Source organism: Argiope bruennichi, chromosome 2 (assembly GCF_947563725.1).
Source record: "Argiope bruennichi chromosome 2, qqArgBrue1.1, whole genome shotgun sequence".
In the NCBI taxonomy this organism is placed as follows: Eukaryota; Metazoa; Arthropoda; class Arachnida; order Araneae; family Araneidae; genus Argiope; species Argiope bruennichi.
This window is the reverse complement of record NC_079152.1, coordinates 77981132-77998282: the sequence shown is the minus strand read 5'-3', so window position 1 is coordinate 77998282 and position 17151 is coordinate 77981132. Positions and strand designations below refer to the sequence as shown.

The 17151-nt window shown below is 34.2% G+C and overlaps 1 protein-coding gene across 1 annotated transcript in view; it reads right to left on the bottom strand.

Annotated features, from left to right (window-relative positions):
* LOC129962226 (BDNF/NT-3 growth factors receptor-like) overlaps window positions 1-17151 on the bottom strand; it is a 74901-nt gene that overhangs the window by 43386 nt on the left and 14364 nt on the right. The window contains exon 3 of the mRNA XM_056075965.1: window positions 2527-2865. Coding sequence (XP_055931940.1) covers window positions 2527-2865 — 339 coding nt within the window. The remainder of the gene's footprint in view (window positions 1-2526; window positions 2866-17151) is intronic.

The window sequence follows — 17151 nt, the reverse complement described above, 5'->3', positions numbered from 1 at the left end:
AAATAAGGATATCTAGCCTCTGTAGCTAGTGTTGTTCATGCATTTATCGCTTTGCCTCTACACTCAAACAACCAGAATCGTTCAAACGGAAGCTTATCATAACTTTAAAAAAGGGATGAAAACATGTATTTGCTTTTCTCGATATCAAATTGATTCGGGAATCCTTTGCAAGGTTTAATCGATTCTCATCGGTAAATGGGGCATTCACTCCTTGAATAGATGATCGGATTTTATATTTGTTACGCCACAACAAAACCATTGACCAACAAAAGGATGATGAGGTCAATGACAGGATACACATAAATGCCATTCTGCCAATCACAGGCAATGTTCTAGATATTGAGCAAATATACCACTTTTATGAAGACTTTTAGCCACAGAAAAATGATATACGTGTTGTCCAGTTACGACATGAAAGTTTTGAACAATGTTATCAGTTACCAGCACGGTAATATTTTGGTTAGTTACGGCCATTTTTTTCTTTGACCATCCAGCAGTAACCTTTCTTAGAAGTGTATCTATACTGTAAAGTGTTTCCGAGCGCATGTGAAACAAAACTTGTGTCATTTCCAAACTCTTCGACAATACTCATCATTTCAGTTTCCCAATCATTCTACTCACGAAAAGACATTTGGAGAGTTTCTAATAGTCAGTTTAAACATATAATAACAATTTCTCTTACAGTGAATGCTTGAAAATACATCTTTTCTCCTTCTTTTTTAAGCTACCTGCCGTAAGCGGTTTATACACCTACGCGTCTCCCTTAACGTTATGTTCTTTCTGAAGAGTTGGGGTTCCGTTGTAATGATAAAAAAAGAGCCATTTTGTATTATTTCATAACTGCATGATGAAATTGTACTTTTCATTTAAATTTTGCACACTAAAGTATTTAAGAAACTTTTATTTCCAGTAAGAATTTTATACGCATCTAACCACAAAATAATCTGTGTGGTCCGTGGGTAAAGTACGAGTTGTGTTCATTAGTAAATCAATTTTATGGTTTTGTTTTATTTGAGAAATAACATTTGCATTTGTAAATAAAGTTGATTGAAAATCAAATAAATGAATTTGACTTCGAAGATTAAAACTTGGCATTTTAAAGTCAAAAGCATATGCGGTTCAAATGAGAGTTTTTCGTAATATATGTTATGGGAAACTAAAACAAAAATCTAAAATAATGGCTAAGAAACAATTTATAAATTTATATTTCTATCTGAGAATAATTTATCTCTTTTGTCATGCTCACTTGTCTTCTAACACTAAAAGATAAAAAGATATTTTCTTAAGGTTAAAGATATTTTCTTAAGATTTTATTTTTAGATTTGTTAAAAAAATCTACTTTTGTCAAAAATGTGAACTATATTTTTTTTATCTAATATTCCTAATATCTGAACAGTTTTTCTCTATATCTTTTGAATTTTGTTTCTCTCTTCATTCGTTGAGAAATGTCACTAATTTTTAAAATTTAACTAATTTTATATTTCAATAATTTTATATTTTACTTTACATCTTTAAACAATATTTTCTCTAATTCTAAACTTTCATAAAATCTTCTTACAATAAGTCTTAAAAATCAAAAGCCATTGAACATCTTTTGTTTAAATTTAATACATTGATTTCTCAATTCATTCTTGAATATGCTGTCAGTTCATTAAAAAAATTACAATTGTTTTAAAGCTTCATAATGTGACAGAAGTTGAATATTTCATATTATTTAATCTGTCGAAAGATTGGGAAAAAACACAGCTCATTTCTTAGTTCAGAAACTAATTTTTATATTTCTTAAGTTATCGGTAGGATTTTAAACAAATCATTTGATAAAGTTTTAAACTAGAAGAGTTTCTCTTCATAACTTATTTCAGCAAAATAAACATTTCTATCAATTTTCAAAGCACATTGACTTGTAATTGATGTATTTTTCCTTTATGCGTGCTTATCCAAATCTATTCAAAATTAAAAATATAAGTATTTTATAAAAATTTTCAAAAAAATCATTTTGAACACAGTTTTATACCATAGACAGGACCAGAAGTAACTGACAATTAATTAAATACTCAGTAATATAATCAATGAAAAAAACTAATTTTGTTATTAATCAATAAGTTGGCAACGTGAGAAATATATTGGAATAAAGCTCGGTACAACAAAGGTATTTGAGAAATCATACTCGCAATTCCCAATCATTGTAAAAATGCAGGATCATCTTCCGATTTTCAGGCCGAATTACATGACGATAGTACTCTCCGTAAAGAAAAAGAATCCAAATGTTTTTCTTGCCAGAGTTTTACATATTTTGTTTTGGATTTGCGTATTTACTTTGAAACTTTATCTAGATCACACTGTACAGCGTCATTCATTATTTACCACTCTTAGCTATTTCTTGCAGAAATAAACCGTCTCCATCATATTTAAGCAATTGATCGAAGCCTTAACATTACATTATACTAGTTTTCATTTTGATAAATCCAGATATCATTTAAAAATAAATAAAAAAAAATTAATAAGCAGTAAAATCAAAACACTCACCATGTATTTCCAGAAACACTTGTGCAATTTCTTGTCCAACATCGTTTTCGGCAATGCAGTTTACAAATCCATTATCTTCTCCACTGGAGGCATAAATGTTCAAAACTTGTACAGTATCGTTTGAATCAAAGCTGAAACTGTTGAGCATGTCAGCGCTTCCATTAGCATAATCAATCATTCCAAGCAATTCAAAGTCACCAATGGTGTGATTAGACACCAAAGATGACGTGTTCCAATACAGAGAAAGGGGAGGATCGCCGGATGCTGAGCAGATGAGATCAGCTGATTGTGACTCGTTCATGATGATCTTTTCAGGCATGACGTAAACTTTGGGAAGTTCTGCAAGACACGAATAAAAATTTAATTGTTTATATAAACTGAAAAAAGAGGATGTAATGAAATAAAAACATTTATTCACAGCTATTATCAAAGCAAAATGGAAAGGAAAAAATACATTTCAGATTTCCTTAAAATAGAAAAAACAAGAAATGCATAGCGCATAAATAATCATTGCATTATATTGATTTTCCTCATATTTTGAAAATATTTAATTCATTAAATTTTGAGAATATTTAGAGCATTGCAAAGTAATTGATGTGGCACCAGTAAGTGGAGGCAGAATTCGCTTTAAGTCCTTAATTCATAGCAAAATGTTTGCATAAGACCAAGTGGAATTAGTGAAAAAATATAGAGAGCTTATAAAATTATATTTCTGCTGTTAAAAATGTTATTTCAATTTTAAATAGAAATGATGAAATTGTTATGAATGATCTACTAATTATAATATCTAAGCACAATTTAATTCCGAAAAATATTTACATTCTGCAGATTAGATTCAAATCTTCTCTATGAATATTTAATTGTTTATTTTAAATCTACTGTAGAATAGAGATGGCGTAAATGAGGTTAAAACTGCGAACTGCCTTGTATTTTTGCGTAAAGTGATTTACAGATCTGTATATTTAAATAATTATAACCTGTATATTATTTATATCTATAATACGTTATTTTTTATTTTATTTTTTTCTTGTATACAAGAACATAAATAGATCACAAACCAAATGTTTATACATTTTTAAATTTAGAACATATGCTAATATATTGTCACGTAGATGAAGTGATTGTAGCAAGTCCAAGAGAAATGAACACACTCAAGATCAACTGAAGAGTTTTAATACCAATCTAACCGATTGGGAAACTATTTATATACAGAAGATTATTCAAGAACCTTCTAGAATTTGAAGGCCCGCAGAAAAGAAGTCCCGCAGAAAATTAGGAATTTACATAAATAACATATTAGAATAATTAACATAAATTTGCATATTTAACAAGTCTGACATAAAGCAAATAGAAATTAAAAATCAATCTTTAACTGTTCGCCTCGCTTGTATTTGAACCCGCGACCTTCCGCTCCGCTATGAAGTGCGTCGCTCAGCCGACTAAGCCATCGGCGCTTGGTCGGAAGGAGCAATTTTCGCTACATTTCCCCCTCCTTAGGAGGAAGCAGCGTCCCGCTGCAATCTGGTGTGGCTCCTTGTAACAGGTCTCCTGGGAATATCAGGCATCCCTCCATCAACAAATTGTCTTCTTGGATCAAGATAGGGTTTTAGTCGTAGTACATGGACAACGTCTTTTGAACTTCGACGCCCTCTATTTCGTTCCAAACTTTCTACTTCATACGTCACGTCAGATAGTCGTCGTGTTACTTGATAAGGTCCGAAGTAGCGCCTTAAGAGCTTTTCGGATAATCCCACCTTTCGAACTGGGGTGAACACCCAGACTAAATCCCCGATATTGTAGCTGACAGGTCGATGTCTCTCATCATATCGGCGCTTATCTGTAACTTGTGCTTCGCGGATGTGAAGTTTTGCAAGCTGCCTAGCTTCTTCAGCCTTGGTAATCAGATGATGCACATAGCTATCGTCGGAAGTTTCGGCATTAGAAGGGAAAATTGCGTCAAGAGGAGTCTGGATTTCTCTACCATGAACAAGAAAGAATGGACTAAATCCTGTGGTGTCTTGTTTTGCTGAATTGTAGGCAAAAGTCACAAAGGGCAAAATCGTATCCCAATTTCTTTGTTCAACGTCTACGTACATAGATAGCATGTCTGCCAATGTCCTGTTGAATCTTTCTGTCAACCCATTGGTCTGTGGATGGTAGGCGGTTGTCAGAAGATGTGACGTCTGGCATAACTGATTGATGTCTTTAACAATGTTGGCTAAAAAGTTACGTCCTCGATCACTTATCATTTCCTTGGGAGCCCCGTGCTTCAGTACAATTTCTTCAACTATGAATTTCGCAATTTCGGCGGCCTCAGCGGTTGGTACTGCTTTTGTGACTGTGAATCTGGTTAGGTAATCCGTGCAAACAATAATCCACCTATTCCCATTTCGGGTAACTGGAAAGCGTCCAAGTAGATCTATTCCAATTTTGACAAACGGTATGTCAGGAGGTTTTATTGGATGGAGCTGCCCCGGTGGTAATTGTGGTGGTGATTTTCGTCTTTGGCATTCTCGACAGTGTGATACATATCTACGTATGCTCCCATACAACCCTGGCCAAAAGTATTTCCTCTTTATTCTGTCATATGTTTTGGCAAAACCGAGATGACCGGCGGTAGGAGCATCGTGAAGGCTTCTTAGTACATCGCTACGAAGCTGCTTTGGTACCACCAAAAGCCATTGCTGTCCCATCGGATCATAGTTTCTTTTATACAGTATACCACTTCTCATTTGATAATTTTGGTACGCTTCACCTCTCTTGAGGATTGCTATGATGGTCTTCAATTGTTTATCCTTTCGTTGCTCTTTTGCGTAATCTGCGATAGCTGCAAGGAAGGGGATTTCGTCATTGCTCTCAGCTGTTGGTTCAACGAGGGGCTTCCTTGACAGAGAATCCGCATCAGAATGTTTGCGGCCACTCCTGTACGTAATATTGATGTCGTATTCTTGTAACCTAAGAGCCCACCTAGCCAGTCTTCCTGAAGGATCCTTAACTTTGGCCAACCAACACAAAGAGTGGTGATCTGTAACTACTGTGAAAGGTTTTCCATACAAATAAGGCCTGAATTTACTGATAGCCCAGATCACGGCAAGGCATTCCTTTTCGGTTGTAGAATAATTTCTTTCAGCTGCAGTAAGTGACCTAGATGCATAGGCTGTGGGTCTTTCTGTGCCACCCTGGATCTGCACCAGCACTGCGCCGATTCCATACCCACTAGCGTCCGAGTGAATCTTTGTTTTCGCGTCCGGAAGAAAATGTCCCAGAACGGGGCCACTGGTCAGTAATTTTTTGAGTGTTGAAAAAGATTCCCTCTGTGACGAATTCCAGAAAAATTTTGCATCTTTCTTTAATAAGTCATGCAGGGGTTTTGCGATATCAGCGAAATTTTTGATGAATCGTCGATAGTATGAGCATAGGCCTAGAAAACTTCGGACATCAGCGATATTTTCTGGGGTCGGGAATTTTTCTACGGCTACGATTTTCTGTGGATCCGGATAGATTCCATCTTGCTCAACTAGGTGTCCCAGTATCGTTAGTTTCTTTTTGCCAAATGAACATTTCTTCGAATTTAGCGTCAGTCCCGCTCCCTGGATACACTTCAGAACCTTCCTCAAGCGTATTTGATGTTCTTGGAAATTCGGTGCGTACACGATGATATCGTCTAGATAGCAAAGACAAATATTCCACTTTAGGCCCCTTAGCACCGTGTCCATCATCCGTTCGAAAGTAGCAGGGGCGTTGCATAGCCCAAATGGCATTACTTTAAATTCATAAAGACCATCTGATGTCACGAAGGCTGTCTTTTCTCTATCTTTGTCGTCAACCTCTATTTGCCAATAGCCTGACTTCAGATCCATCATGGAGAAAATCTTTGCACCGGCTAGACAGTCCAAGGCGTCATCGATGCGAGGTAATGGATATACATCCTTTTTGGTTATCTTATTCAATCTTCTATAATCGACACAAAATCGCCATTCACCATTTTTCTTCTTCACAAGGACGACTGGAGATGACCATGGGCTGTCTGACGGCTGTATCACGTCCTCTTTCAGCATCCGCTGGACCTCCTCGGCAATCGAGCGTCTTTCAATGGCTGATACACGGTACGGTCTTTGCTTGATTGGTGAGTTGTCACCTGTATCGATCTTATGTTTCACGGAACTGCATCCAGATTTTCTCAATGTCCCCTTAAAATCAAAAATGTCACTAAATTCTTCTAGTAGACTCAATAGCTCTTCTTTTTCAGTAGTTGTTAGATCAGAATCGAGAATTTCTCTTAACTTTTCTCGTGTTGCTCTTTTTCTGGATTTGTGTCCCTGTGAACTTTCTCGCTCTTTATCACTCAAGGAGCAGATTGCGTCATTAGCTATTGTCGTTAAGCACCCTATATTCATTCCTTTCGGAATCAATTGAGTTCGTCGGGAACAGTTTGTTATCCACACCTTACAATAGCCATTCTCAATGTCGACAATCGAGGCTGGTATAGATAACTCCTTTTCGTACCTCAGAATTGCACTACCAACAATCATAGCTCCATCTGCTTCCTGCACTTGCGAATTCAAAGCACATATTTGTCTTGTTGAGTTAGATTCAATTAAGTAATCAGATGCGGCAATCAAAGAGCAATCCGATTCCTTTGAACCCGAGTTGTACGGAATGATTTCGGCAAGTTGGAGCTCTTGGTTTCCACAATCGATAACGGCATCGGTTGCACGGAAAAAGTTCCAGCCAAGTATCATTTGATGACTACACTGAGGAAACACGAGAAATTCAAACGGCTTCACGGTCCCGTTCAAGTCCATTTTTAATACACAGCGTCCAGAGGCGGCTACAGTTTTACCACAAGCAGTTTTCAGTATAGGTCCATTCTCAATAAACATAGGGGCATTCAATCGTCGGCGTAATTCTTCAGATATGATGGAATAATCGGCACCAGAATCAACGAGGGCTTTTACGCATATTCCATTTGCGACGATATAGGTGGTGTTCTCTTTTAACTTCGCTGTGGTGTACGTCGGAGGATTTTCTTCCACTGCGGCCTTACCTCCTGTACAGGTCGCCCGAGTTAGTTTTCCTCAGCGAGTCGGCGCGGAGAAAGACTGGAACGGCGTGCTGGTGATTGCGACTCTCGGCGGTTGAGGAAACATCGTGGATAAGGTGAACTGCTTCTTATTCTGGAAGAAGTAGGCTGTGCGTAGTCGTCGTCGTAGCTAGCAAGGGAGTCAGCATACACATCTCGTCGGGGGTTAATGGTTCTAGTGGCTCGTGCATTTTGAAATATTCGACGCCTCTCCCGGCAGTACCTTAGCACATGCCCTGGGCGTCCGCAATGATAGCAAAGGGGCACATTATTATCAGTTCTCCATAAGTCTGTTCTACGTTGAGGAGTGGGTCTGTTGGTGGTTTCACGTCTTGCCTGTGGTCTGGTTGGAACCGAACGTTGGGGAGTCGTCTTGTCTCTCCTTGCACCTGTAATTGGTGCTAGAGCCTCCATAACCTCTTCCTGGATCACAGATGCAATATCACGTGGTTTCTCAGTTTCATTGTCTGTGTAGTCCTGTACTTCCGGCATGATCTTTTGAAGCTCCTCCCTGACGATGGTGCGCACCAATGATCGGAGATAATCGGCATCCGTTTCGGTTGACACCGCAGAGACATTAGGTAGTCTCTGAAATCGTGGTCGAACGATGCGTCTTCGGCGAAGGCTCTCTATGTGACGGCATCGTTTTACGAAAGCGTCCGTAGTCTCATATTCTTGAGACGATAAAATCTGGTACAAGTCCTCTGCAATGCCCTTCATGAGATGGGCCACTTTCTCGTCTTCAGCCATAGAGGGATTAACTTTCCGGCAAAGAGAAAGGACATCTTGAATGTAAGATTCAGATGACTCACCAATTCGCTGCGCACGGGTGAGTAGCTGGCTTTCAGCCTGGCGCTTTATATCAGCCGCACGACAAAATGTGTTTTTCAACGAATTCCGAAAAACAGTCCAATCAGTGAAAGTGTCTTCGTTGTTATCGAACCATTGTCGGGCTGTTCCGGCGAGGTAAAAGATGACGTTCGCCAAGCACATTTGGTCATCCCAGCGATTGTAGTTCGCTATTCTATCAAAATCCTTGAGCCACCGGTTAGCGTCTTCCTGGTTGTCTCCAGAGAAAATACAAGGGCTTCTGGGGAGCTGGTAGGTCAAAACTGGAACTGGTGCAATGTTGCTCGGAGCAGAACTGGCCCCAGCTGAGAATTTCTGATCGGCTTCTCCTCCTTCAACCATTTTCCTTAATTGTCTAGTCGGATCCGGTAGAAGACCAAATTCAGGATCGAGTCCTTGAATACGTCGGCTTTGGCGTAACTCTTCCGTTGTCGTACCCGGCGCCTCCACCAAACTGTCACGTAGATGAAGTGATTGTAGCAAGTCCAAGAGAAATGAACACACTCAAGATCAACTGAAGAGTTTTAATACCAATCTAACCGATTGGGAAACTATTTATATACAGAAGATTATTCAAGAACCTTCTAGAATTTGAAGGCCCGCAGAAAAGAAGTCCCGCAGAAAATTAGGAATTTACATAAATAACATATTAGAATAATTAACATAAATTTGCATATTTAACAAGTCTGACATAAAGCAAATAGAAATTAAAAATCAATCTTTAACTGTTCGCCTCGCTTGTATTTGAACCCGCGACCTTCCGCTCCGCTATGAAGTGCGTCGCTCAGCCGACTAAGCCATCGGCGCTTGGCCGGAAGGAGCAATTTTCGCTACAATATAATGCGTCATAAATCCATGCGAGATTTTTAAAAAAATCATAATAAAAAAATAATGCTAGAAAAAAATTACAGTTTTTGGGAATATATTCAAAAATTTTTTAGAGTTTTCAGCCTTTAAAAATAATTCTAACCTATGGATGGTGCTCACATATCAAACCCAGACAATTTATGTAAAATCTGGATAGCTATAAAACACAAGACTGGAAATGGATCCGTCAATAGATGCCAGCAACATGCTATTATTACCGGAATGAGCATTAGTGTTTAAAGCTTTTTTATCTATGACTAAAACATTGCGAAAATTCCTCACAGTGAAAGGTCTCAAGGTGAATAAAAGCCTTATTTCACCGAATGCGACACTTAATTTAATACACCGTATTCAGGAAACGGGGATTGTGGAGGATCGTCCACGAAGTGGCGGACCAGTGAGGTTCATGTCTGCCGAGACATTAACGTCAAATGCCAACGCATGTGAAGCTGAGAGAGTTAAAGTGATTCCAAAAAGTCGATCCGTCGAATTCTGCAGGGAACATTACAACAAGATCAGTACAAGATATAGACACTTCATCAATTTCTACCAACAGATTTCGATAAAAGACAAGCCTTTCCAACATGGGCGATTGCACAAATTGAATGTGACACACAATTAATTCTGAACATCATGTACACCGATGAAGCTTACTTTTCATTGCATAGTGACCTCAATACGCAAATTAATTGTATTTGGGCGACATCAGTTTCTCGTGAGTCAAGACCAAACAACTATTTGGTGTGGTTTCACCTAGTCTTTTATTTTCTGTTATTTATTTTTTGAGGAGCGCTATCCTGCATCTGGTTGGAAAACCTGTTCCGTCACTGCAGGAGGCATCTTACGCTTTTGCAAGACAACGCAGTTCTTGTTTGTAGCAAAGCTTTGCGTTACCTCCCGTCACCTATATGCAAGACGGGGGCATTTCTCAAGTTGCTCGTTCCGTCAGGACATTCCTCCTAGGCACATTCACTGAGGCCCGAGTAATAAGCCTAGTATGTAAGATTAAGTGGCCCTCACGATCACCAGATCTTACGCCAGCGAACTTTTGGTTGTAGAGATACATAAAATCTCGTATCTACCGTTACTCCACAGCCACTTTGGTGAAATTGAAAGATGTATTTCAACGGATCATCGGCGGCATCCCTATCGACATGCTGCACCAAGCTGTAATGGGAGTAGTTATGCCTATTACAGCTGACCTGATACGCCCGACTATTAAATTAGTGCCATTTACTTTACTTTTAAGATATATTGATGTATATTCGAATGAAATTTCTTATTAATTTTACAAGCAAAACATTTTTCAATCACATTATAAAATATAAGAATCACGTTTTTTTTTTAACTTACGGCATTTCATAATTAGTAATTTAAATTTCAATATCTAATCATCTAAAATAAACTTTTATTTTGCTTAAATACTTTTAAATTCATATTTTACAACTAACATAAACAAATAAATGCTTAAGAAATGTACATATAATCATATCGAATTCATATTGCAAAATCTGACTATTGTAGAAAATCCCTGCCATTTTAAGCAGAAATAAACTAATCTGTATGAAATTCAACTTTCAAATTTTTTAAGCTAATAAATATAAAAGGAACATAAAGAATATTTTCATTTGAATTCATATATTTGCTGAAAAAGGGCAATATTGGATATATTTCACATAATAAAAATGGTGGAAATCTCATTACTGAACGATTGCATGCATATAGAATTCGTTTGACTTTCATACAAAAAGATATAAATTAAATTATGTGAAAGAATATTGCATTGAAATTAGTAACTAGAGTACTTCGTGTCAAAGTCAAACAAGAAGTTGGAAGAAATATAATTTGTTCATATTTTAATTTTAAATTTATTATTTTCCATTTATCTTCAAGCCAAGTTTGCCGAGCACGATGCAAAAGTTTCTTTACTAATATCAATAAAAGAATGATTTGAAGAAACGGCAATTATGTATGAACTTATTACTCTCTTGATATAGAGTCAGCAAATACAAGAATCTTAATAAGTTTGTTTTCTCTATTTTCGTAAAAAAATAATTAAGAGAGGAATTTCAAAATTCATAAAGATTTTGTGTAATTTCGGCCTTTACTGTAATGACAACTTCAATGGAAATTATTAATTATTACCGCTGTTTTGGCTCATTTTTATTTTACCTTTATTTTATATTTATTTTGAATTAATTTTTATTGATTAATTCAGTGTTGTTTATTAGCGTTAGCAATTTTATAACGCAACCAAGAAAAAGAAAAATTTGGTAGAAAGCATATCAATTGAATTGCAACGTTTTATTTTTTTTAAACTTTATTTTATATGGTAAAGCAGCTTTATTCTAAAAATGTATATTTTGATTGAGCTAATTCTTTAAAATGTATATTTTGACATTCTGAATAATCATACATTTGTTTGAAATACTTTGTTTATTAACCTTACTAAATTTTAATAATAAGTATTCAGATTTGTAATACAGTTAATTATTAACAATATATTGTAGCACTTTCTCATATTTCTTGGATTTTCTAACATTTCTTTTTCTTGCATACTGCCGAACCCCCCGCTACCACTGAACGTAGCAGTATCGACAGGATTTGTTGTGGCCGACTGCTATCTTTAGCATTGTCCATCCTTGTATTGACCAATTTGCCAAACTGACATTCTCTTCGAAGGAAATTGGCCACAAAGTGGTAAATTAATGTCCTTCTTGCTTTTCTACAAACTCTCAAATAGTTGGTAAAAAACTGACAATTTTTGACAACATGTCCTCCAGAGTTTTAAGATTACCTTGTACCATCAATACTGTACTTAAGTCATTATTTATAATTTTCAGATTCTTTCTTTACTCCGAGATTTCAAAACATTCCTTTAAATAGTGGTAAACAGTACCGATTCCTCCACAAATGCATTTATTTTCCTGCATTCTTCCAAATCTTTGGAAATATGCAGAAAATCTCCCATGTCCTGATATAATTTGAATTATCACTGGATGGTAACTTTTTATTTTTATTTCTGGATTAGGAATAATATCGAAAGTTACTCCTCCGTTTTTGGACATATACCATCTGTCAAACCATTGCATTTACTTCTTCTCTTAATTCCGATTTTCAGACACCATTTGATTTGGGGACAACCATATCAGCACTCTCTTTCTGTGCCGCCAACTTTCCATATTAATCCGCCTTTTCATTACCATATATCCCAATATGGGTCTTAACCCAATTCAACTCTATCCACTTGTTAGATTTTACACTTTTTATCTTTTCTTTTATCGTCCATATTTCCTTATTACAATTGTGAGATGATTGTATGGCTTGTAGGACTGACAGAGAATATGAAAAAATTGTGCACTTCTGTCCTTTCTCCACTCTTTCACAATCTTCAATGGCCATCTTTAAAGCTTGCACTTCTGCCTGGAAACTTGTGGCATGGTTCTATAATTTCACAAGACATTTATCGATCTCTTTCCCATAGTAGTATACTACTGTTGCAGCTTGATTTTCTAACACTGTATGAATCAAGATGTATATAAGAATTCTTTAGCCACTTTTCATAAGAAAAATGTGTTTACATATAAAGTCTGTATATAAAAGTATGCCTTCATGTATTTGAATATTTAATGAACTTCACATTTACCGAAATTAAAATTAATTCCTTTATTTAAAAGTTTGATATACAAATAATTTAACAAAACATGGTTTTTTTTTCAAAAAATGAATATCTAATAAGTTTTATCAATATTAATAAATATTGAAACATCTTTAAATTTTTGAAAATTACAACCAAAGTGCAATCAAAGTGTATATGATTGCACACAATATATTCAAGCAATAAGAATAAAAAAAAAGGATCATTTGTGAGTAAATTAATGGAAAAAAATTAATTAATTTTCATTCATTGAATTTGTAATTAATTAGACACTTAAAATGCTTCGAGATATTATAAATAAACGCTAAATGTGTGTATGTATTATACACAAATTAACGCTAAATAAAGTCTGAAACCCAAGTTATCAAAATATTTGTTAAAATTTCATTACAAATTAAATAGTTACAGTAAGTTGTTTTGCAATATTTGAAATGCTGAATTTCCTCATTCACCATCTGATTTCGGAAAGTATTTTGAATAAACGAATACTTTATTTCTTTTAGAAAAGTAATTTTATTTAAATAACTGAAAAGAAAAACGTTTTCAAGCTATTTGCGGAAAGAATCAATTAAAATATATATTTGGTTTCAAAATTGGAAGAGTGAACAATATAATTAAAAATGATTTTATCTCTATTTACACGAGTCTTCTACCTAATAATGGAATTTAATTAACTTTTATAACCTCTCAAAATGATAGAAGTTCAAAATAACTGATATAAATTAACTATTAAATTTTCTAGTAAGAAGAATTTCAAATATACAAAACACTTCTCATAATTTAAAATCAGTTTCAACAACGTTGTTTCATTTAAAACTATTCATCTTACTCAACAACGTTGCAGTCATGTAAAAAATAAAAAATAGGTGTATATTAATTATAAAGGAAAATGTTTTTGTGTCATGTTTATTGGCGCTTAATAGGCCACGCTATTTGCTCTATATTTACCAAACATACCATGCATGTATATACTTTGGAGAAGGTAAATGAATACTATGTAATATTTTTTTGAATTACTAATTAATAAAATATTAATTCAGATTTTTTTTGTTTTCTCATGATAATTGCAGACACATTTAAATTTCTAAACATCGCTTGTAGTTACTTAGTATCACCCTTTAAATTGTGTCGGGGCCACATGTTTTAGCTATAGGTCAATCGTTCTGACCTAAAGTGATGGCAGATAGATAAACATTTACTATATTCCGCAGTATTATTAGAGGAGATATCCCAGCTCTTTACCAGATGAATTTATATTAGTTCAAACTGATTTGCATCAGAGTGAAGATAAAAATATTATCCAAAATTTTGTTTCATTTTCTCTTTTAAAATAAACCATTTACTTAATTTAAAACCAATGATTTATAAGAAAAAAAAATTAGAAATTCTCAGTCATATGAAAATTTCATCCAAGAATTCAATTTTTCCAAGAATAAAATATTAGTTTTACTAAATGTATTCATTCTTGGATTATGTATTTTATTTATAAGCGAACTTTAGATACTACTCGTTCGTGTCAAATCTTACTAACGTATTTAATATATATATATATATATATATATATATATATATATATATATATATATATATATATATATATATATATATATATATATATATATATATATATATATATATATATATATATATATATATATATATATATATATATATATATATATATATACACACACACACACGTGACGTTGAGGAGAAGAAGATGCTTTTGAAAATTTTAACTTCGATTTATTTCACTACAACTTCTATCATTTCGATTACAAGAAGCGATATTACAACCGACGTCCGTTAATATCGTGATACAAGTGCAAAAGAGATAGAATTTTTCCCGTCAGTGATTTTACTATGAGATTTTGATAGGGATTTCCTTTGCACGTGTCAGCTTAGGAAAGGGAATCTTAAGTATTTTTAAAAGCATGTTGTAAGCATTCAGGATTTTTATTCCTTCACTCGGAGCGAAGGAATATATTGAGATCAGTAGTTTTGTGCAGCGTGTATATAATTAATTAAATAAAAAAGAGATTATAGGATCAGGAAATAAGAGAACATTTTAGAGAGAAAGTAATATAGGCTGAATTAAGAGAAAAATGTTGAAATTAATTATAATTTAAATTAGATTTCAAAATATCATTAATGACCTTCTTGCAATCATGTGTTTTGATGGAAAAAAATAAAATTTATATGGCTCAAATATTATAGGAAAAATAGTTAGCGCTCATCAATAAAGTTACAGTGATAAAATTCAAATGACAAAACTAATTTTTTATCTCGGAAATGTAATTATTAAAGCATCAAATATAAAATTGGCTTAAAACATTTTTAATCTCATATTTGATGCCATTTTTCAAATCAAATATAGTTTGGGAATCTGGTGTGTACAACTTGGATTAGGCATCCATAAAAGTCAGAGATAATTGGAACTAAGACGATTAGTAAGTACTGGATAGTTATGTCATGATACCAAAAGTTAGGCAGAAGTTTTATATGTGGAAGCGGCACCACCTTGCATTCACATGATTTCAGTCTGCACACTTAGTTATTGTAAATCAAGAATAAAGTAATTGATTAATATCAATTCATAATCCACACTTATTATCATAAACTTTCGAATAGACCTTGGGCAGGTAATTTTCAAACTGGTAAAGATCCATGATGAAATTATCTGTTGTTTTCCTACTATAAGCCACTATCGCTTCATATAATGCATCAGTGTATCATGGTTCATCGAATCAGATCTGTTCACAGTTAACAACTTTACCAGTTTGTTGATAAATACCTCCTTTTAGCAATGAGTACACTATAGAAACCAACTATTATCATTGTCATACCGGATGAGGAGTTTTTTAGTAATGTCTAAAAGTAGATGGTGATCATCCGCTTGCAGCATCTGGTCATGCTGAAACATGTACAGAGAAACACGAAGAACATAATGGACAATTTTGAGAGCTGTAGAATTTGGTACGTCCATCCCCTTGAATTTTTTTTTTGCTTTTGTAATTCGATTTTTTATCATCTTTTTCTGACCATAGGCAGCATAATCTCAACAGAAATGGGAAGTCATCAAGCACGAGATACATCGCAAGTACAAACAGTCTCTGCAAATTTGTATATCAAGTCCCATGCAATTTGCGCTGAATACCGACCTCGTTGTAACCGGTAATTTCTAGGGATAAAACGGCCCTCAGCGACATATTATTTATTTAGTAAATAAATTATTTTCATTTCTTTGCCCCGTTTCACTACAAAAGGAATTATAGGCAAATGAAATCGCATGAAAGCCAGATGAAGTAATAAAAACATAGTGGATTTCTCTTCACATGGCGTGTAGAAAATAGCGAAGGTGGTGAGTGCCTTATGTGGAGCTGGAAATCTGCATTTTTGCATCTTCGCTTTTATCCTGATGAGATTTTCTTAGAGCAGATGTTATAACATGGATTATGTTATAAAAAAAAGTCAAATCATGTTTTAATGAACTTTGCTGTTTTTTTTTCTTTGTCGTTGGCTTATAGAACCTATTTTTCATGCAAAAAATGTTATTGAAACTAAGTTTCAAGGTTTTTAATGAGACGATGAAATCAAACATAAGAATTGTCATCTAAAAATTTCGGAACTTAGTCTTTGTAATCAAAATTGTAAATGAATGATAATAATTTTTCACGTCCTTTTTAAACTCATAGAATTTATTATCTATATTCAATTATTTACTTTCCCTTGAACTGTTATGCTCCTATGGGATCATATATTTTTAAACGATCACTTTATAACAAGTGTATACAAGTGAAACACATTTAACATATTTATATAAACAAGTAAATAAATGGAAAGAAAAAATTAATATAATAAAAAGAGGAAAAATAATAATTCATTAAAAAGGAAGGCAACACAAATAATAAAAATAAGTAATAATAATCATAAATCACTTTATTTGCGGTCACTTTATATCATTAAAGTGATAAAACAAAACATTTTTTTATATTACATGCATATACATTCAAAATTATAATATAAAAAAATGATTATTTGCATTTACTGGAGGGAAAATATAAATAAGATAACTTTATATTACTAAATAACAAGTAATATAAAAAAATAAAGTCAATTCCTACTTAGGTCAACAATGAAACATTTTATCTTAGTTACTTTTTATTAA